The sequence below is a fragment of the Lutra lutra genome, chromosome 6, assembly GCF_902655055.1.
Source record: "Lutra lutra chromosome 6, mLutLut1.2, whole genome shotgun sequence".
In the NCBI taxonomy this organism is placed as follows: domain Eukaryota; kingdom Metazoa; phylum Chordata; class Mammalia; order Carnivora; family Mustelidae; genus Lutra; species Lutra lutra.
The window spans coordinates 129,773,645-129,795,718 of NC_062283.1; the positions used below are offsets into that span (position 1 = coordinate 129,773,645).

The 22,074-nt window shown below is 38.9% G+C and overlaps 1 protein-coding gene across 1 annotated transcript in view; it reads right to left on the minus strand.

Annotated features, from left to right (window-relative positions):
- Positions 1-10,054, minus strand: part of OSTM1 (osteoclastogenesis associated transmembrane protein 1) — a 34,604-nt gene extending 24,550 nt beyond the window's left edge. Inside the window, exons 1-2 of the mRNA XM_047734231.1 lie at positions 9,562-10,054; positions 3,969-4,083 (exon numbers count right to left, since the gene is read on the minus strand). Of these exons, the coding sequence (XP_047590187.1) occupies positions 3,969-4,083; positions 9,562-9,963 (517 nt within the window). The 5' untranslated portion in view covers positions 9,964-10,054. The remainder of the gene's footprint in view (positions 1-3,968; positions 4,084-9,561) is intronic.
- Positions 10,055-22,074: the final 12,020 nt, after the last annotated feature.

Genomic DNA, 22,074 nt, shown 5'->3' on the forward strand with positions numbered 1-22,074 from the left:
CTGCTTCCCCCCCACCCCGCCTAACTCTCTGTCTACTTGTGATCTCTGTCGTCAAATAAAAACAATTTTTTATGAAAACAAAACAAAACAAAAACCCAAAAACAAAAACAAACAACAACAAAAACCCAATTTTTTAAACATATCAGTAGTTTTTGTTCATACTTTGTCATTTTTTCCCTTCCTATTTTATCTTTTAGGTGCTAGAATGAATGGATTCCATAGTATTCATCATTAAAGATCCTTATTGTTGGCCTCACCCATCGGGGTGTATTTGCAAATTTAATTAACTAGATCATCGCAAAAAGGTAATGGAGGCAAATGGGTCAGTGGCTTGAGTTTAATAATTTCACACAAATTCTGAGAAAAATGTTTTTCTTTGTATTTATATAAAAAGGCAAATAATCCAGGAAAATTTTAAATTTATATCGTGATTTTCATGTATATATTGTAGAGGAAAAATAATTTTCCCTCTATTTTTCTAAGTTCTCAACTAGGGCTCCTGTAATAAGACAGGTAACAAGAGAAAGACAAACAGAAGTTTGTTAACTTGTATTATATATATGTGGCAGATGCACAAGAAAAATGAGTAACTCAAAGAGATGGCTTAGAATTCAGGCTTAAATGTCACCTTCAGCTAAAAACAAAGAAAGAGTATGAGGGAGGCTGGTTATGAAGAACTGACCAGGAGAAACACGGTAAACAAATGTAAGGTTAGTTATGTAGATATATGTCCTTGCCTTTTCCATTTTTAAGATTCATTTGTGATTTAGAGTCATCTGTTTCTTGGTAACAGAGAAAGAAATACTCTTACAAATGGAGATTTTCTTTATAAATACAAATTTCCCTTATAAAATGGTTACTTCTACTCTGTCTTCACAGCTTCTCCTGTGTCTGATGTTTATCAAAGTAATCAGCTCAAAATTATCCTCATAACAAAGAGGAACTTTTTGGGGTAGCATATTCTGGTGTTCTATAGTCATATTTTGGAGTAGTAGTTACTAGTTTCCTACAGTACAAAATTACAACATCCAAACAAACTTCTCACCAGGCATAATTCCTTTAAAATTGTAACATAATATGACTGTTGTCTTCCATTTATTAAAAGAGTAAATATCCCTTGTGTTCTTCTACATATTTCTAAAGGTCAATGATTTAAAAAACAATGAATAGGTAGGAAATAGATTTTCTTCTAAGTGCACAAGTAAATGGAAACCTTTATCATCATTCATTAAGAAAATTAAGAAAAAGTCAGGGCACCTGGGTGGCTCAATTGGTTAAGCATCCAACTCTTGGTTTCTACTCAGTTTGTAATCTCAGGGTCCTGAGTTCAAGCCCTGCATCTGGCTCTGTACTCAGCATGGAGAGAATTAAGATTCTCTCTCCCTCTCCTTTTGCCCCACCTCATCTCAAATAAATAAATCTTTAAAAAAAGAAAAAAAGAGTAAGGATCCCATGAAATAAGTGTTTAATAGATCTGGTTGCTAGAGATGCAATTTAATGAGAACCTGATGCCAGATCATTGCTGAGCATTTACATTTTCCTAGAAAATGCACAACTCTATTAAAAATTTTTTTCACATTTAATTTTATGTACTATTAATTGCTCTTTAGAAAAAGAGAGTATTTTACATTTATATTTTTAGTAAAAGATTAGGCTTTCCATAATATCAAGCATGTAAATAGCATAAATGCACCTGGCTTCTTTTACCTGACCACATGTCTTGACCAAGTTAATTTTAATTAGAAGTAAGCATTTCATTTGTTCTTCAAAAGAAGTTCAATCAAGGAATATTTTCAAGATAGGATGGCTCACAGAAAAACAAAGTTAACCTAAGAATTCATTCTAAAGAGTTTTATAACTATCATATTAAGTAAATATGCAGCAAAATGTTTTCTTTCTTTTTGAACTAACTTGAAAAGAAAGCTACTTTGAATTAGTGAAGTCTTTGTCACAAAACATCTTTTAAAGAAAAGATGTTTTACCTCTCAAATATAAAAATTAAATCACACAAGTCAAAAGAAGTGAACCCCAATATATATCCATTTATTCTAACTAATTTTAAATTGTTTATAATTAACATATTTTTCTATATCAATGGAAATAAGGGTTTAAGAATACTTAAAAATAGCTCTCCCATACAGGTTAAGCAAACTGTTCCATTGTATTTTATTAGAAACTTTCTTTTTAAAGATTTTATTTATTTGACAGACAGAGATCACAAGTAGGCAGAGAGGCAGGCAGAGAGAGAGGGGGAGAAGCAGACTCCCCACTGAGCAGAGAGCCTGACGTGGGGCTCGATCCCAGGACCCCGAGACCATGGCCCGAGCCGAAGGCAGAGGCTTAACCCACTGAGCCACCCAGGCGCCCCTACTAGAAACTTTTACACCAAAGGAGTAAAACTTTTGCTCTTACAAAAAAAAAAAAGTAACTGTCAGCCAAGCCTCTGTTCAAATTACCAGAAAATCTCAATTAATAGAGACAAAACTAAAAAGAGTCAATAATCGATATACCGCAATGTACTACAAAGAAAAGAAACTTAGCAGGGGTCTTTTTGCCATTTAGTTTTTCTCATATGAACTAAACAAAAAGACAAGTCCTTGGAAAAGTTAAACTCATTAACGACTTACAGGCACACATATTTTTTTTAATCCTGTCGATTTCTCCTGCCCATGCCTTACTTTGTTTTCTTTGCATCTTGCCTAAACTATTTTGTAATAACTTCCTCACTGGTCTCTCTCTTCCTCTTCCAATGGGATTCCATAAAAAGAAAAAATGCAGGGTCTTCGTAGCAAAAAAGAAAAAAAAAGAGCTACAGATGGTGACTATAGTTACTGTGGTAAGCACTGAGTAATGTATAGAATTGTCGAATTGCTAAGCTGCACCCCCGAAACTAATGTAACACTGTAGGTCAACTATACTTCAATTGTTTTTTAATGAAATACATTTTTAAAAAAGCTTGGAAAGTGCTAGCTTAAATGTTGAAAAAGATTTTTTTAACCTGTAGTACTTCTTACTGCCTTTAACATTCCATGTGTTTTGTAAATGTCCAAAATACTATTGTGATAAACTACTGTATCAGTCAAGGTCCTACTTTCCTTTTCCAACTTTACCTCCCACTGGGCTTCCAGACCCTAAAACACCTAGTACTCTTTTACACCTCTGTGCCTCTCTCCATGATGCCTAGCTCTCAGCAGTGTCCTTCCTCTCATCTCTACTTCCCCCCAGGATTCTCTGACTTTATTAAAGCATTTATTTGTCTGCCTTAGGTTCTCCTATAAACATAAATTTCTCCCCCACTAAATTATAAGGCATGGAAAATAAGACCTGCTTAGTACACAGCTGGTAGTCAAAACACAAATTGAAACAGTGGTTTTAATTTTTCCAAAGAGTGCCTGAAAACAGATCTCATTCTGTTATACAAATACATATAAAACTTGTAAAACTGGTAGAACAGATGTTACCACCTTCCATCACTACCATTTGACAGATTATAAACATCATAATTATTATTAAACAGTTAACATTTCTTCAACATTATGTGCCAGCTACTCAGAGAAGTTCTTTACACAATATTTTTCATTTAATACTAAAAACAATCTTATAAGGTAAGTTCCATTATTATCTCCAATTCATCCCCAAATCAGATGAGGAAACTAAAGGTCCAAGAGGAGAGTTTACAAGCCCAAGGTTTGACTGCTAGTGAGTCAGGGTTAAGAAGTGGCAGAGCTTAGAATCAAGGCCAGATCTGCTGACTGCAAAGTTCATTCTGTTAACTACTACACTTTTCTGCCTTTCAATATTTGCCCAAGTAATTCCCACTAATAAACCATGATGCTAATCGTAGTTCATTTAAACTGAGTGGTAAAAAGTATTATCTAGCTTCAAAGATCTCAAAATTCACTAAAATCAAATCTGACATCTATACTATTGAACCATAACTGCAACATGAAAATGAAAGAATTACTTACTTGCACAATTTGCCTTCTGCCAGGTGGAATTAAAAAACTCAGACAGAATCACAACTATCTGCATTCTATCTGCCATTAAGAGACTTTTGGCACAACTATGACTCTCTGAGGTATTCTGTAACAAAAAGATAGAAAAATACAATCTGAGTATTTTTAGACTTCCCAAACAATGGCTTTAGGCAAAAAAAACAAACAATAATGACAAAAAAAAACCCTTATCAAAATAATTGAAGTATTTATTAAAAGCATTTTTTAACATTTTGTTTGATATAATCAAATAATTATGTCATTAATAACCATAATAAAACAAAAACAACTAAATATTTATTGATACCAGGTTCACCATCAAGGGAAGAAAATCTTTGCTTCTTAAATAAATACTTGCTTCTGTTGAACAATGTCAACCACTTAGGCCAAATTGCGTGCATCATATTTCTTACTTTTTATACATAGGAAAAATTCTGGAAAGCTTTCATCAAAATGTAGCACTGGTTATCTCTGAATACTGGAAATATGGTCACTTTCATTTTCATTTTCTTTTTTGCCTCTTTTATAGTAAATTCTTCTACAATGAACATATACTACTTAATAATTTATCTGGTGAGTAAATGATTACAAAATATTTAAGTATCATCTTCTGGGAAATTTTTGGTTCAAAACCTTATAAATCACAAGAAAATGGGACACACCAATTTTGCACCCAAATAGTTCATATCCACATAGAATATGCTTTCCACAGATCATTTTAATGAAAACTCACACTACGCAAAAAAGTAAATCCAAGTTCCTAAATTATTTGATCCTTATTGATTTCTTTTCCCTTTTGCCCCAAGCAAGGAATTAGGTCGTGCTGACACTTCATTCTTTCGAAGTTATTTAACTCATATTACTTACTTACCAGGCACTCTAAGAATCCTGGGTTTTGAGGATACAGAAAGTATAAGGAATGGCATAAACACTGGGACTTCAAGAACCCTCCCTGAGGTTAACTACCAAATCCTGTCAATTCTACCTCCTACATATCTCTGAAATCTGTCCATTCCTCCCTCCCATCAAAATGGTCCCCATGTAGCCTAACAACCATTTCTCACATTCCTGCAAGAGTCTCTTAATTTACCTCCCACACCTACTCTTCCCCTTCCATCCCCATCTTCTGTTCCCTCCACTTTTCCTCAAGTAACTAGAATCTGGTCACGTCATTCTACAGAATTAACATCTCAATAACATCTCACTGCTTCAGCATGAAAGTCTAAAACCCGAGAAGGCCCACATGACCTGGTACCTGCCTACTTCTTCAGGCTCAGATCACTAGTCTCTTCCTGGCTCATAATACTTTGAGCTCTTTCTACTGCTCAAACACACCAGACTCAGTCTTCACACCTGCTACTTTTTACATGTATTCCTTCTCACCCTTGCCCCATACCCTCTCAGATTTTAAATATCAGCTTTAACCACTGACCACGCTACCTACTACTAGCCCTAGTCAAGATCAGCTCCCTTATTATATGCTTTGGAAGCATCTGGCATTTTTTACTCTGCAATACTTATCACACCTGGATTAAATAATTACTTGTATTATTACATGCTTAGTATCTGTTTTCCCTACCAGACTACAAGTTCTGCTTATTCACAGCTATATCCTTAGTAACTACTAGCCTGCACATACTAGGTTCCCAATGATCTTGAATTAAATGCATAAGAAGCATTATGTTCTGATCACTAATGAAAGACTGTTATATTATTCTATGTTCTGAGTTTCTCCGTATATTTCTAAGACTTTGTCTATAGCCAAAAAAAGTATGTTGAAGGTTGTAGGTACATACCCCCTCATCACTAGCACCTTCATAAATATATATACATATCTTTATATATCTATACCAACCTATATAAATTTTAAACAAACAAAGTAGAATGAGAGAGAGCTAAGCAATTCAGAGTTTGGGGGTCAAAGCATCCTGGCAACTTCTCTGAGGATGCTGAACAGCTCAGTGAAATCATTATCAGTTCATAATAAAAGAAGAAAGCATGACTCCAAGGAAGAGGAAATCAGTTACTCATACCACTCAAGTTTCACTGTATTCTTTACAGTATTCTTTACCTTTAGATAATAAAACTATACGTGGTCCTTGTTTCAGTAATTCCAAGAGGAAGTGACAAGAGAGAATTCTCACCAGACAATTCTGTTAGATTAAATGAATGAGCTTGCTGTAACAGAGAAATAGCTTGCAAATTTCTACCTTTGATTCTTTTTCCCCTTGTTATACTTCCCTCCTCTCTCAATCAATCCATGGATATGGATTCACCCTGAAGAGATGATAAAGGATATCTTATTCAAAATTCAGCTTATAGGTTTTCTTTTGATTAACCCCACCTGGCTCTGTTCCCGCCTTTAATTCAGCATCTCCCTTAACCTTTTTGCTGTAAATTGCTATTGTTCAAAATATAACATTCACATTGATGATTTTTTCCTTTTTTCTTCTTCTCAAAATAGGTTTATTTCCCCCAACTATGCTGATAGTTTGAAGCTTGGGCCTTATCCTTCTTTTCCTACTGTATCGTTTTACCAGCCCAATATTTAAGAATAACATGTGCTGGGGCACCTGCATGGCTCAGTGGGTTAGGCCTCTGCCTTCAGCTCAGGTCATGGTCTCAGGGTCCTGGGATCGAGCCCCTGCATCAGGCTCTCTGCTTGGTGGGGAGCCTGCCTCCCCCTCTCTCTCTGCCTGCCTCTCTGCCTACTTGTGATCTCTCTGTCAAATAAATAAATAAAATCTTTAAAAAAAAATAATAACATGTGCTTGCTGATTAAACTGATTTAAGGGGGGATGCCTGGGTGGCTCAGTTGGTTGGACGACTGCCTTCAGCTCAGGTCATGATCCTGGAGTCCCAGGATCGAGTCCTGCATCGGGCTCCCGGCTCCGCAGGGAGTCTGCTTCTCTCTCTGACCTTCTCCTCGCTTATGCTCTCTCTCACTGTCTCTCTCTCAAATAAATAAATAAAATCTTTAAACTGATTTAAGGGAAAGATTGAGTCTATGTAGGACAAATACATTACTCCCTAGAAATAACCTCCCCCTCGCCACACACAAAGAACAACAGATTCCTTTAAATTCACTTCTAAGAAACTCAGAACACTTTTTTTCCATAAGTTCATTATTACACATTATGATTCAATTCCCAAACCAATCCAAGAAAGCCTATTAAATCCATGAAGAACCACAGAACCTTGGAAATAATGCTTTTGAGCTAGCAAAGCACATCCACCTCTACTGAGGAAAGGAAGGGAAAGATGTCAAGGTCTAAGATGAATTGGAGAGGAAATCCAGTTTGAGTAAAGGTTTTTCTTTTTCTTTTCTTTTTCTTTTTTTTTTTTTTTAAACTCTTGACTCTTCCTTCCATACAAGGGTAAAGTGAGCCTGATGCTCAGATCACTGGGAGAATTTAACAGGCACAAATGAGAGGAAGGAAGAAAGTTTCTGCACCCCTCCCCCAGGCCCTCACCATGCCTCTCTTGGGCAATGAGGAATTCATGTGGAAATTCAAACACAGATTGGGTGATGACCATAATACTGCACCACTAGAGTCTGGGATAGTTTTTCATTTTATTTTTTTTATTTTGGGGGGGGTAGTTTTTAACCTCTTCTTAATTCCACAGTATCTACACAAATGAGGAAAGCATTTGCTCCCTCAAAAGATCCACACTGTATCATTATTTAATCACCTTGGCCACAAAACAACTCATGAAATTGCTCAAAACAGAACATGATGTCATATCAAACCTTGCTATATACTGACAGGGACAAGTCTTGGGTACTTTATTTTTAACTCATCGGAAGACAGATAGATAGGGATATATGTTATATCTAATAGAAGTATGTCTGGAAAATATTGCAGGTAACCCTAAATTTATTTAAACTATGTTAAAATCAAATACAAATGGAGACCAGACTTGAACATTCCCTGATCAGACAAAACCAGTTTAGTCATACAAACAAAAGCTTAATTTAGCTTATCTTGGAAGACAAGTGAGGTTAACCTGACCTGGGCCACTTCTCTCTTTGGAAAATCATAAACCAGACTTATACTGTTCCCCAAAATTGATATGAGGTAATTGCTAAGCCATTCTCTTTTAAGAAAATTCCTATGAAAAATAAAAAGAAAGTTCCTATATTGTAACCAACTCTGTGAAGAACTAATGCACTCTTCCATACTATGTACATTGCTTTATAACAATGCATCTCTAAGCCTCATTCCAGGTTTTGGTTTGAGGTCTCCCAGGTTACAAACTGTCTTTTTTGGTGTGTGCACAATGAACTTTTACTAACTGCTATTTCAGTGATTCATTGGTTTGTTTTTTTCCAAACTTGAAAACTAGCTCTTTACAGAGAGATTGACTATATAACTTATTTAATGCAAGTAAATTTCCATTTATGTAAAAAAAAATCTTTTTTTAAAACTAGATCTGTTAAGTAATATCAGGCTCACTTAAAGCAGGATACAACTCTATGCAAGGTCATATTTTGTCACACCAACTATGATTTATGCAATAATTCCAATCACATTTTTGTGAGACTACTTGTCCTCTCAATACAAGAGGAACTTTCTCTCTCCACAATCCCAATGTCATTCTTCATGTTTTTCCTTTACAAGGCATATCCAGCCCACACCTCATGACTCCTACCAGGCCTGACACTCTTACCCTTTAGGACTCTAGACCCTGTAAGTTTCTTATTACCAGGAACATGTATTCTCTTCCTTTCTCCCTCTCTTTTTCATTAAAACCCTCACAGGCCTACCACATGACCAGAAAAGGGCTAAGAGTACCAAAAATGGAGGACAGATATCCCACTTCCCAAAATTTTAGCTCCCATTAACTGATAACTACTACTATGTGCTTGTTTTCTAAGAGCTCTTTTTATCTTAATCAATAAGAAAACAGGCATAGAGAATGTAAGTCACTTGCCCAGAATATGCCGGCTAATACGAACTGGATTCCTGGCTGACTGGCTGCAGACTGTCTTAATCACTAAAATAAGCTCTCATATGTTATCTCGTTTAATCTTTGTAACAGTCACATCAGACAGCTGTTTTTCTCCATTTTGCAGAGGAGTAAACTAAGACTATAAGATAACTAATCCAAAACCAAGCTGCTATAAAGTGGCGGATCTGATATTATCTGGCTACAAAGCTCAAGCCTCCTAACCACACTACAGTTGCCCCACTCGGAGTTTCAGGAAAAGGTCCTTCCTGGGAACAACAGGTAGAGATGGGAAGAAGCTGTGTCAGAGTGGGGTGAAGAGAGTAAAGGAGGAGAGGGAAAGGAAAGGTAGGGTTAAGGTTGCAGGACCCCCACGAAAAACAGCCATACCTATCTGCAAACATGTATCAAGAAGATGCCCAAAAGCAGCCATGGAGGCGAAACTCCAAACTCCAAGACCTATAATACCACCCACTCTTCTGATGTCCCAAACTACAATCCCTTTTCCTTACAGAGAAACTGAGCCACCCCCGCCCCCCGCCCCGAGTAAACCATCATCACATCCTCCTTTCCCAACCCTCCACGCCGGAGGTCCTGGGTGTGCTCCTCTACCCACCCCCACGGCTCGACTGATGTTGTCCATCCTGTTGGCGACCTGTTGGAAGAGGGGGTAGCAGGTCTGACAGAGGCGCACCGGCCGGGCGCTGCGCACTAGGCACCCGGTCAGCTCTGCGCTGCTGTTGGCGAAGTCCAGTAACAGCTCCCGACACTCGGGATCCAGATCCGGCAGGTCCGGCGGTAGTGACAGCGGCCCCAGCCTTCCGCCTTGCAGCAGCGCCAGGGACAAGTCCTCCACCTCCAGCAACTGCTGCTCCGACAGGAGGTCGTGAAGGACCCTGTAGGGTCTGCTGACCACGCCGAGAGCGCCCAGAGCCAGCCCCGACCACAGCAGCGGCAGGAGCAGCAGCCGCGGCAGAAGCAACGACCTCCGCCGCGCGACTGTCGCGCCCGGACCCATTGCTGGGTTCACAAACCCCAAGGGACTCCCCGCCGCCTCTCCACCCCCAGCGGGTGCTGCAGACCGCCGCCGCTTCCGGCTTCCTCGGGCGCAGGCCTCGAGCGGGGTCACGAGGCGCGCGCGTCACGGCCCCGCCTCCGGCGCGCGGCGCCCCGCCCCATTGGCTGCCGTGAGCCTCTCGCGGCCCTCGGGCCGGCGCGCGTGCAGAAGCGCGCACACACAGGCGGGCTCGCGCTCCCGGCCAGCTCCAAACACCTGAGTGAGAGGATGCGAGACCCAGAGCGGCATCGTGCTGTGGACCACCGAGCCGAGGCTCGCCCACTCTGTGACTACACGCGTCCACCACGTCGAACAATTGAATCTCGGGGATCTCGGCCCTCGGTCGCCCACCGATTTAGGAGTTCCCTGCGTTCTAGAAGTCTGGGGAGTTACTCCACACCGCAGAAAGCCGGACGGCCTGCGCCGTGGGAGTTACGAGTGAGTTCCTTGAGAAAGCCTGCTGGCAGGTGCCTGTGCAGGTTTTTGCTTGGTGGTTTCTTAGCATAATTTCCTCCCTCGTCCTATCTGGAAAAAGTAATAACATCTGTTTATTTGGGGTAGGGAAACCTAGTGGCTTCTGAGCTTTTTTTTTTTTTTTTCTCCTTTTAACTTGAAACTGTTAACGTCCGCGTTGTCTAATAGTCGTTGTGCAATCATGGAAGAATTCTAGATCTGCATTTTCGAATACGGTAGCCACTAGCCACTTGTAGCTGTAGAGCAGTTGTAACTTAGCTACTGCGACCGAGGAACTTATGTTTAATTGTTCTTGATTAAATTGTAAGCAGCCCCATCTGGCTCGCGGTGCTGTGTTGGACAGCGCAGGTTCTCTCACTGTGTCGCCCTGGTCCTCGGGTGGCTTATGTCCAGGTTTGCTTGGGACTGAAATGGTTCTCGGGGTGCAGCACAAACCTGCATCCAGGGCAAAACCCTGGAAAGACCTGGGCAAACCGCCTAACTGCAAACTCCCAATTGCTGACAGGCCCAAGCACTGTCAGCAACTGCTGACAATGCTGACTGCTGGAGGGGACACGCTAACCAGTGCTGGATACCATTGCTGGGCTGTAAGATGTAAGCTAATGACCTGCAAAACGGTTTTCTGACAAGTATCTGTCGAACAAATTTGGTAGAAAAAATACTCCCTGGCTGTTTTGTGTGCTCCTGTCTTCATTTTTCCTTGTAAATTGCAGAGTTACTGTAGTAACTCCCATTTAGCTTATGGTACTGATTTATGTTTCTGAGGGTTCTTAAAGTTACTTCTTACCCAATCTGTTTAGTTATTGTTTTGTATTTCTAAATTTGCTTGCGATGGCTAAATTTTGTTTCATTTTCTTTACCAAGAAACTGAACTAATGGGAAACTTGATTTAGGGGTGCCTGTGTGGCTCAGTGGTTGGGTGTCTGCCTTCGGCTCAGGTCATGATCCCAGTCCTAGGACCGAGTCCTGCATTGGGCTCCTTGCTCAGTGGGGAGTCTGCTTCTCCCTCTCCCTCTGCCTGCTGCTCTGCCTACTTGTGCTCTCTTGTCAAGTAAATACATTAACAACAACAAAAAAAGAAACTTGATTTATATAACAATAAATGTATTTCCAGAGAAGAGAAAATAAGTTGTCTTAATTTTTCTCAAATGTTATCCTGTAACTTTAAGGTCTTTCCTATGCATTAGAATTACCATTCTTAAGAGTTATTTCAGGCATCATCAGTAAATTGTTCAAACTCTGAAAAGTAGTGTGGCACAGTCAACAACATTACAAATGCCCATACTCTCTGACCCAGCAAGTCCACTTCTAGGAATTTACTTTAAACATATACTAACCTTGTATAGACATGATTATTAATTGCAGTATTGTTTGTAAGAGTAAAAGAATGGGTGAAAAGAGAATGTTAAAGAAATCATGGGCCCTTTTCCCCCTCCCTTCCCTTCCTGGAACAAAGGGTGTCAGAGCACAGGTAAGAAGACGACACTGGAAGGTGAGGAGAAAGCATCAGCCTGATGCAGAGTACTGGATGGTGGGTAGAGTGAAAAAGAGTTTCTATGCAGGGAAGGAGGCAGCACTGAGTGGGAGTTTGCTTACATTCAGAAGGATTGATCAAATAAGAAAATATATTAAGGATAATGGGAGTCCAGTTTCTCACTGTCAGAGAAGGGAATTCCAAATATGAAAACAGAAAAGTCAGGGTGTCTGGGTGGCTCAGTTAAGCATCTGACTCTTGATTTCAGCTCAGGTCATGATCTCAAGGTTATGCGATTGAGCCCCACCTTGGGCTCCTCCCCCGGTGTGGAACCTGCTTAAGATTCTCTCTCTCTCTCTCTCCCTTACTCCCTCTCCCTCTCTGCCTCCTCCTACCCTAAAAAAAAAAAAAGAAAGAAAGAAAAACAGAGAAAAGTAGAATGAACTCTGTAGTGTTGGATTAGAATGAGCAATATCAGTGACTGGAAATACATATAAATATAGATGTTAAATGTATATGTCTGTATATTTATATATATGTGCATGCAAGCACTGTGTGTGTGTTTTTCCTGGCTTTATCCACTGAGAAGGCCTAGTAGCGGAGGTACCCTATTAATAATAATGAGTATATATAGGACCCAGATGGTGGCTTCTAAATATTTTTCTCCACTAAAGGGAACCAAGAATCCTTGGAGAAATAACTACCACTAGGGCTGGGAAAGCTTAAGTTTAGCCTGGATCATCTTGTTGTAGCAGAAAGTAAGAAAGTGCTCAAAGAATTAATGGGGCATGTCGAGAACATACAGAAGCCAGCTTGAATAGGCTCCCACTGGCCAAATGTGGGACAGTTGGAGCATCAAAATAATTATGTTAACATGTCATAATCCATTGAATAAAATGGGAAATCATGAGCCTATATTGATATATTTAAATAAATTAATAAATTGAATGTTTCATCAGAAATAAGATATTTACATATTTTCAAAGTTATCCCCCCCCAAAATACTTACTAATTACAAATGGAAAAAAACGAGTAAATTTACAGTGGAGAAATCTATCAGACTCCATGTTAATCAAATGGTCAACATGAATATCATCACAATGGGATAAATAGAAATTGTATGCCAGTTAGAAGGTCACAGCATCACTTTCTTTACATTCCTGCCAAAGATGCATAATATGATGCTAATACGAGAAAGCATCAGATAAAGCAAATTAAGGTTCATTCTGAAAAATAGCTAGCGTGGGCCTCCTAGGTGGCTCAATTAGTTGAGTGTCTGCCTTCCACTCTGGTCATGGTCCCAGGGTCCTGGGATCAATCCCACATCTGGCTCTCTGCTCAGAAGGAGCCTGCTTCTCCCTCTCCCTGACACTCCCCCTTCTTGTACTCTATCAAATAAATAAATAAAATTTTTTTTAAACTTTAAAAAATAGCTAGCCTGTAATCTTCAAAAATGTTATAGCTATAAAAATCAGAAAGATTGAGGAACTGCACCTAACGTGAAGGACATTATTGGGATAACTAGTGAAATCTGAACAGGATCTGAGAATTAGATGGTAGTAATGCATAATGTTAATTTCCTGATTTTGATAATTATATTGTGGTCAATGTAAGTGAATATTTTTATTTGTAGGAAATATATACAAAAGCCTTCAAGGGTGATAAGATATCAAGTTAACAACTTACTCTCACATGGTTCTGGAAAAAATTATTTGTACTATGCTTACAACTTTTTTATAAGCTTGAAATATATTATAAAAGCAGTTAGGATACAGCAATGCAGTAGAATTCCATGCATTTGAAATCTTATATGTTGATGTGGGAGAATTGCCAAAATAAATGCAAAAAAAGTGTCAGAAGAAAAGAATTTTTTTTTTAAAGATTTTATTTACTTATTTAACAGACAGAGATCACAAGTAGGCAAAGAGGCAGGCAGAGAGAGAGGAAGGGAAGCAGGCTCCCTGCTGAGCAGAGAGCCTGATGTGGGGCTCGATCCCAGGACCCCGGGATAACGACCTGAACTGAAGGCAGAAGCATTAACCCACTGAGCCACCCAGGTGCCCCAGAAGAAAAGAATTTTTAATGCTTGTGCCTGTGTATGCACAGACTGTCTCCAGAAGGTTACACAAAAACTGGTCACTTTGATAAAAGATGAATTGAGGTGAGGAGTGTGGGAACAGGGCTAGAAGAGAGACCATTGATTGTAAATTTTAGTACTTAAAAATTTTGTTCCATAAGAGTATACTTCTTACTGAAATAAATTAATAAAAAGTAAAAGAGTTCAATTTGGGGATGCCTGGGTGGCTCAGTTGGTTGGACGGCTGCCTTCGGCTCAGGTCATGATCCTGGGAGTCCCGGGATCGAGTCCCGCATCGGGCTCCCAGCTCCATGGGGAGTCTGCTTCTCTTTCTGACCTTCTCCTTGCTCATGCTCTCTCTCCCTGTCTCTCTCTCAAATAAATAAAATCTTTAAAAAAAAAAAAAAGAGTTCAATTTGTCAGCCATCAGTGGGCTCAGGGCATTTCTGAATCCCACAAAACTTGTTTGCAGAATTTTGTATGTATGTATATTTTTCTTAGAAGAAAGTCATAGCTTTAATCATAGGGGTCTATAATCCAAAAAGTTAACAACCATTGATTTAAAATAAACCTCAGTAAACCTAGATGTGCATCAACAGATGAATGGATAAAGAAGATGTGGTATATATAGGAATACTATGCAGCCATCAAAAAAACACAAAATCTTGCCATTCGCAACAACATGGATGGAACTAGAGCGTGTTAAGTGAAATAAAACAATCAGAGAATGATGGTTATCATATGATCTCTCTGATTTGAGGAATTTGAGAGTCAGTGTGGGGAGGTCATGGGGGGAAGGGAGGGAAAAATGAAACAAGATGGGACCGGGGAGGGAGACAAACTGTAAGACTCTTAATATCAGGAAACAAACTGAGGGCTGCTGGGGGGGGTGGGAGGAGAAGGGATAGGGTGCCTGGATTATGGACATTAGAGAGGGTATATGCTATGGTGAGTGCTGTGAATTGTGTAAGACTGATGATGCACAGACCTGTACCTCTGAAACAAATAATACATATTATATTAATAAAATTTTTTTAAAAACTCAATAAATTTTCTTTCTTCAAGTTTGAATTATATTAAGTTTGCCTTTTATATCGGCTATCTTAGAATATGTGACACAAACAACAAAGAGAACAAAAAGCAGTAATTCATTGTGGTAGGTACTACAGTAAACAAAGATAATTAGAATACAATTGTGCTCTCAAAGAATAAGACATAAATTCAAATGTGTACAATAAAATTAAATATTAAAGGAGATAATGCATAAGTGTTTTAGAAACATTAAAGATGGAACCAGTTCCATCTAGGAGTTTGGAGAAGAGTCAGAAATGTCTCCAAAGGGAAACTGATTTTTGAGTGGTATCGTATAGAGTGAGTAGGAATTCACCCAGTAGCAGCTTCAGAATGTCTCTGTAGGGAGGAGTGAGGGGCAGCAGTCTAGATAGAAGCAAGGACAGGAGAATTTGTCTTAAAGTTTCATCAGTAGGGCAAACACACAGTATTGTGGAGGGTTTTTAATGTATTTTAGAGACAGGGGGAAAGCATGGAGAGGGGCAGAATGAGAGGGAGAGAGAGAATCTCAAGCAGACTCCCCACTAGTCTGAGTGCAGAGCTGGGCAGCTGGATCTTAGGACCCTGAGATCGTAGCCCAAGCTGAAATAGACATTCAACCAACTGAGTGACCCAGCAGCCCCACACTATTTTGTCTTCTTGGGGTTACTGGTGGAAATTATGGGGATGGTGATCAAGCCAATCTGACCACTTACTTTCTGTGCTAAAAAACAAACAAACAAAAAAACCTTAATTTTTATCCTGTAAGAAATGGGGATTCATTTGAAGATTTAAGTAGGACAATAATAGAATCATATGGGCATTTTAGGAATGGAACTCTCACAACAGTGTGGAGAAGTTTTTTTGCGGTACTGAGACTAATGCATAATAAAGGAAAAGATGATAAAGGGCTAAAGGAGGCTGAGGTGGGAGTGGGAGAGAAAAGGGATTAGATTGAAGAGATATTTATGATACAGAAGGAACAAGAATTGATGATTATGTAGTTCTGGAATGTGAACTAGTGATGGTTCCAAGGTTACAAATTTGGGCAACTGGGTGAATGGTAGTGCCATGGATAGAAATAGAGAATACAGGAAGAATGGATACATTTGGACTGTTATAGAAACAGTGAATTTAACTGGGATTTTTAGCTTAGGATGCTTTTGATAGAGACACCCAGGGAGCATTTTAAATTACACATCTGGTAAATGGGAGAGTGGCCCAGGCTAGAGACTTAGAGTTGGGAGTCACTAAGGTTGATATGGTAGTTGAGCCCTTGAAGGTAAAGGAGTCATCCAGAGACTGAGACACTAGGATTAATTAATGCTTGTTTAAGAAGATTATGGATTATCTTCATGGAAGATATACACAGTAGCCCCCAAATTTAAGAATCAGATAAAGTACCTAAATTCAGGTCCCTTGCAAGTTTTGCCTACATTATTGAAATAGCATAGGACAGAGATCAAAGGAAAATGTAAGAAACCCAGAGAAGAGGAAGAGAAATTGACCTGTAGTGCGACCCCAAATTCCTCAAGTTAACTAAAAACATGAATCAATTTTCATGGAAAATTATTAAGAAAATTTACTCATGTCAGGGCGTCTGGGTAGCTCAGTCATTAAGCAGTTGCCTTTGGTTCAGGTCATGATTCCATGATCCCAGGTGCTGGGATCAAGCCCCACATCACATCAGGCTCCCTGCTCAGTGGGGAGCCTGCTTCTCTCTCTCCCACTCTCCCTGCTTGTGTTCCCTCTCTGCCTCTTTCTCTGTCGAATAAAATAAATAAAATCTTAAAAAAATTTTTTTTAAAGAAAAGAAAATTTACCCATGTCAAATCACTGTTGAATACCTGAAACTAATGTAACATCATATGTCAACTATACTTCAATAAAAAAAGAAGAAAAAGGGTGCCTGGGTGGCTCAGTGGGTTAAGCCGCTGCCTTCGGCTCAGGTCATGATCTCAGGGTCCTGGGATCGAGTCCCGCATCGGGCTCTCTGCTCCGCGGGGAGCCTGTTTCCCTCTCTCTGCCTGCCTCTCTGCCTACTTGTGATCTCTCTCTCTGTCAAATAGATAAATAAAATCTTTAAAAAAAGAAAAAGAAAAATATATGCCAATTTTTAAAAAAGTTTTTTAATTTACCCAAAATTTGGAAGTAAAAGAAAGTCAGTATGCTAGAACATTGTTCAACAGGTTCAAGCAAGGATTATTTAATTTTCAAGTCTAGGAGAATAAATGTATGTGGCTCTTTACTATTTAATTAGAGCTCAAACACTATGAAGTTATGTGTTAATTGTAGATTTCTCTCTGCTAGGAAAGATAACCCTGCAGGTTATGGATTGATTACCCTGAGGATCATTAACAAGTTTTGTATCTAACATGGCAATTTGATCCTAATATTCTTTCCTTTTTTCAATGTCTATATCCAGTTTGAGAGACATTAATGAATTCACAAATATTTGACAATTTTTATGTTGTATTTGTATAAGAGTCATGTTTTTAAGTTTTTGAAAATGATACTTTAATAGTTACTTCCTTTAGAACATGTGGAATTGGGGGAAAGTAAGGATGTAAGCCAAGAAGATAATCAAAGATGATCAGACAAGGCCCAGAGACCCAGGCCAATAACCAGTCTACCTGCTAACACCTTTTCTCCCCTATGGTCTATATTCTCACCATTACAGACAAAGTGATCCTTTCAAAACCTAAATTGGATCATATCACTCTTTATGCTCTGACTCTACCCGTGGCTACACATCTCACTCAAAATTAAAAGCAAAGTCTTTACTATGTCCTAGAAGGATCTACATGATCTGCTACTCCCACCAGCCTTCCCTTTCCCCCTAACCTGCTATATTTTTCTCCCTGGCACTTAATACCATATTTAATCCTATACTGTTATTTATTTCGTGTCTCCTCCCACTGAAATTTAAGCTCCTTAAGAGCAAAGACTGACAGTTTTGTCCACTGCTCTATCTATAGTATATAGATATCTATATCTATAGTACTATGTAGTACTATAGATATAGTATATACTATAGTACTATGTAGTAGTATAGTATAGTATAGTACTATGTATATATAGCATAGTATATAGTATATATATGTATATACTATATATATAGTATAGTATAGTACTATGTAGTACTATAGTATATACTATATCTATAGTACTTAGAACAATGTTTGGCACTTAATAGATGTTCCATAAATATTTATTGAAAGATGATTTCATTTAGAGAGGTATAGAGTATAAAAAGTTTGAGACTTGAAAAGAAGGTGAAATAATTATTTTGGATAGTGAAACAGTGAATGTAATAGTGCAATAAGTTTGCCAGGCATTATTGAATACCTATTTGAGATTTGTGGCCATAATTTTAAGGTCTGCCCAGTCAGCCTAATGATGTGTTTTCTTCAGCAACGATCAGTTGTTCAAGTAAAAGCATAGAACAGGATAAAAGTTGAGCTTAAAATTGTTGGGACATTGCCTAGGCCAGTGGGTAGGTGGAGATCAGACAGCTTTCCAATTCCCAAGCAGAGTGGTTTACTTTGATCAGTTTTACACATTGGTATTGGACGTGAGATTTTTTAAAAATTCCACTAGGGGAAGAATAATTTGTACATTTTTTTGCAGTGGGCTGCTGTCTGCTATGTATCTGTAATCATCCCATTTTGAAATTATCCTGATTCTGTCCCATCATCATCTTTTGGTTTCTGAGGAGGGATAACGTGGCTTTTTAGTTAGATTTGGACCAAGATGAGCCACATTTGAATCTGTTGTAGATACTACAATATATCACTCAAAGATTCTAGACATTGAGCTCTGTGCTATAATAAGATGGGACTTTTAGGCTATCTCACTTGGAACAGGTTGGGGGATAAATGTATTTTGTCCACAGGAAGGATAGTCAATCACATATTTAGGTGAGCTATAGTAGTCATTAATCATTCATTAACCATTTCCAGTTTTTCTCCTTCCAGCACTTAGTAGGATAACACTTTGCTAGGCCCTTAGGTTAGCCATTTGACTTAATTTGGACAGTGAAATGTAAGCAAAAATGGCAGGTTGAAGCTTTAGAAATCAGTGTATGGTTCACCAGGTTTCCCCTCCTCCGCAGTTCCTCTCACCTTTCTAGATGATGGAAGTTCCATCAACCTGTGTGAGAAAGTATGGAACAAAACCTCCCAGCCGACCTGTGACAGACAGGCAACTTGAGAAAGAAATAAGCCTTTGTTGGTTTTTTTGGTTTTTTTTTGTTGTTGTTTTTTAGATTTATTTATTTATTTTAGAGAGAGAGTGTACACAGGGGAAGTAAGCAGAGGGGGGAGGGAAAGAGAGAACCTGAAGCAGACTCCATGCTGAGCACCGAGCCCACCATGGGGCTCAATCCCACAACCCTGAGATCATGACTGAGCCAAAATCAAGAGTCATTTAGGAGTCCTTAACTGACTGAGCCACCCAGGTGCCCCAAACCTTTGTTTTTATAAGCTATTAAGATTTAGGGGTTGTTTGTTACCACAGCAAAACTTAGTCACATGTTTCTTTGTGGATTCTCTCCCCACTATTTTCTCTGGTTCTCTCTTTGGATCTCCTTTTATATGTTAGACCTTATAGTGAAGATAGTGCTCCACTTCCTCCAATATCCATCCTCTCCTCCCTTTTTTTTTTAATCCTCTCCTTCCTTTTAATAATAGAACTCTTGTGTTTTAGCAGAACTTATGACCACATGGGCAAGACTACATTCCCCAGTCTTCCTTGCAGCTTTTGTTTTTTTCCTTGCTTCCTTGTTTTTTGAAAATTCTAATGTATAACTACTGTATCAGAAGAAACACTTCAACACAATTTTTTGGAAAGTAACAGTCCTAACCATCACCTGATGACTTTCTTAACCCATTCATCTAAAAATAATTAAAATTTTATGTTTATTTTAGATTCAAAGTATTTGGCAGAGTCACATGTTAAGGATGACTGAAATAATTCCAGAGGAGTTGTGTTGGAGCAGTTGTAGAGAAATGTATTTGAGCTAGTGTGCTAGAAGACTACAATAAAATGGAAATTGTGAACAGAAGATGTGAACAGAATGTGAACAGATGTGAACAGATGTGAACAGAAGTTTTATATATACCTTATGAGTCATTACATTTGTGGTTCTTACTGACCTCCCTTCTGCTAGTTAGAAAATGTTAACTGAAACAGCAGCCCTGACTTCAGGGACAGATATGGAGCAAAATGTTTACCAAGACAGTGCCAAGTGGTCATAATGCAGAGCCCTCTATCCTATGCCCCAGAGAAATAAACTTCTATGCTATTTAAATCACTGTATTTTGGAGTCTTTTTTTACATCAACTTAAGCTTTTTCCTCATACAGTCCTCCTAGACTATTACTTCACTTTTCTTATCTCTGTGTCCTCTCCTATTTTTCCATCTCTTTGTCTTTCTACCTTACATCCTGGAGATTTCATTAACTTTGTTCTCCAGAGCCTCTATTAAGTTTTTCATTTCTATCATATTCTTAGTGTCTAAGAGTTCTTGTTTCATAGATACTGTACCTTTTTTAAAAATCTTCTTTTTCATAACCTGTTTCCTTCAAGTTTTTTTCTCATTTTTTCTTGAATCTTCTTCAGTTTCCTTGAACTTTGGCTCTGTGCTCATAAGAGAGAGGCACTGAAAAGCTAAATGGAAGTTCATAGATAGAAGTATTTGATGATAGCCATCACTGTAGACCAGTGGTTCTCCACTGAGAGCAATCTACTCCCCTTCCCCAGGGACACTGACAATGTCTGGAGACATTTTTTGTTGTCAGAACTGGGGGAGCAGTGCTACAGATATCTATCTACTGGATAGAGATCAGGAATGCTGCTAAAAATCTTATAATGCACAGAATGGTCACCCAAAACAAAGAATTGAAAGTAGAAAAAGACTGGCAGAGTCTGCATTCAGTTAGTAAATGTTTATTTAATTCCCCTATTCTCAGTAAAATGCCCCTGCCCTCAAATGTATTTATGCCTCTTGGACCAGACACTTTCTGCTTTACTCTCCAGAGATTAGAAAACTTTGGGAGTATTCTGCTGGGTGGGACAGAGTTGTAGGGAGTTTATTGTAAAGAGACTTTCAGACTTTTAGCTCCTCCTTACCTACATTTTCAAAAGTACCTCAGGTCCTGTATTTTCCAGGTTACTCAAGAAGTCTATAATGTAATTCACTTGCTTTTTTCCACTGTAGGCTTAGGATTCAATTTTTCTGGTTCCACTAAGTCATTTGTCACTAGCGCATATGCTTTCCAGATCCCAGTATTCTTATTTTGTTTTCTCATCTCCTGTTCTCTTTCTTGGTGTGTCTTTTTTTTTTTTTAAGATTTTTATTTATTTATTTGACAGAGAGAGATCACAAGTAGACAGAGAGGCAGGCAGAGAGAGAAAGGGAAGCAGCTTCTTGCTGAGCAGAGAGCCCGATGTGGGACTCGATCCCAGGACCCTGAGATCATGACCTGAGTTGAAGGCAGCGGCTTAACCCACTGAGCCACCCAGGCGCCCCTCTTGGTGTGTCTTTTAAAAAATCGTTTTAGGGGTGCCTGGGTGGCTTAGTCAGTTAAGCGCCTGCCTTCAACTCAGGTCATGATCTCAGGGTACTGGGATTGAGCCCCTCATCAGGCTCCCTGCTTGACCTGTTCTACTTCTCCCTCTGCCTGCCGCTCTGCCTACTTGTGCTCTCTCTCTCTCTCTCTCTCTCTCTCTCTCTCTCTCTCTCTCTCATGTGTGTGTCAAATAATAAATCTTTAAAAAATAAAAAATATCCTTTTACTGTCATCTTGGTGGGATTTCAGGAAGAACCAGATCTAATCCTGCATTCAACTTGCTATCTTAAATAGCAATTTCTTCTGTTTTACTTCACTCTTCATTAACTAGAATGTATCTCTTAGCTCCCAACCCCCAACCATTCAATGATAACCTCATGGAGAATGTGAACTGTGTCCTGTTTATATTTTTATACCAAAGAACTT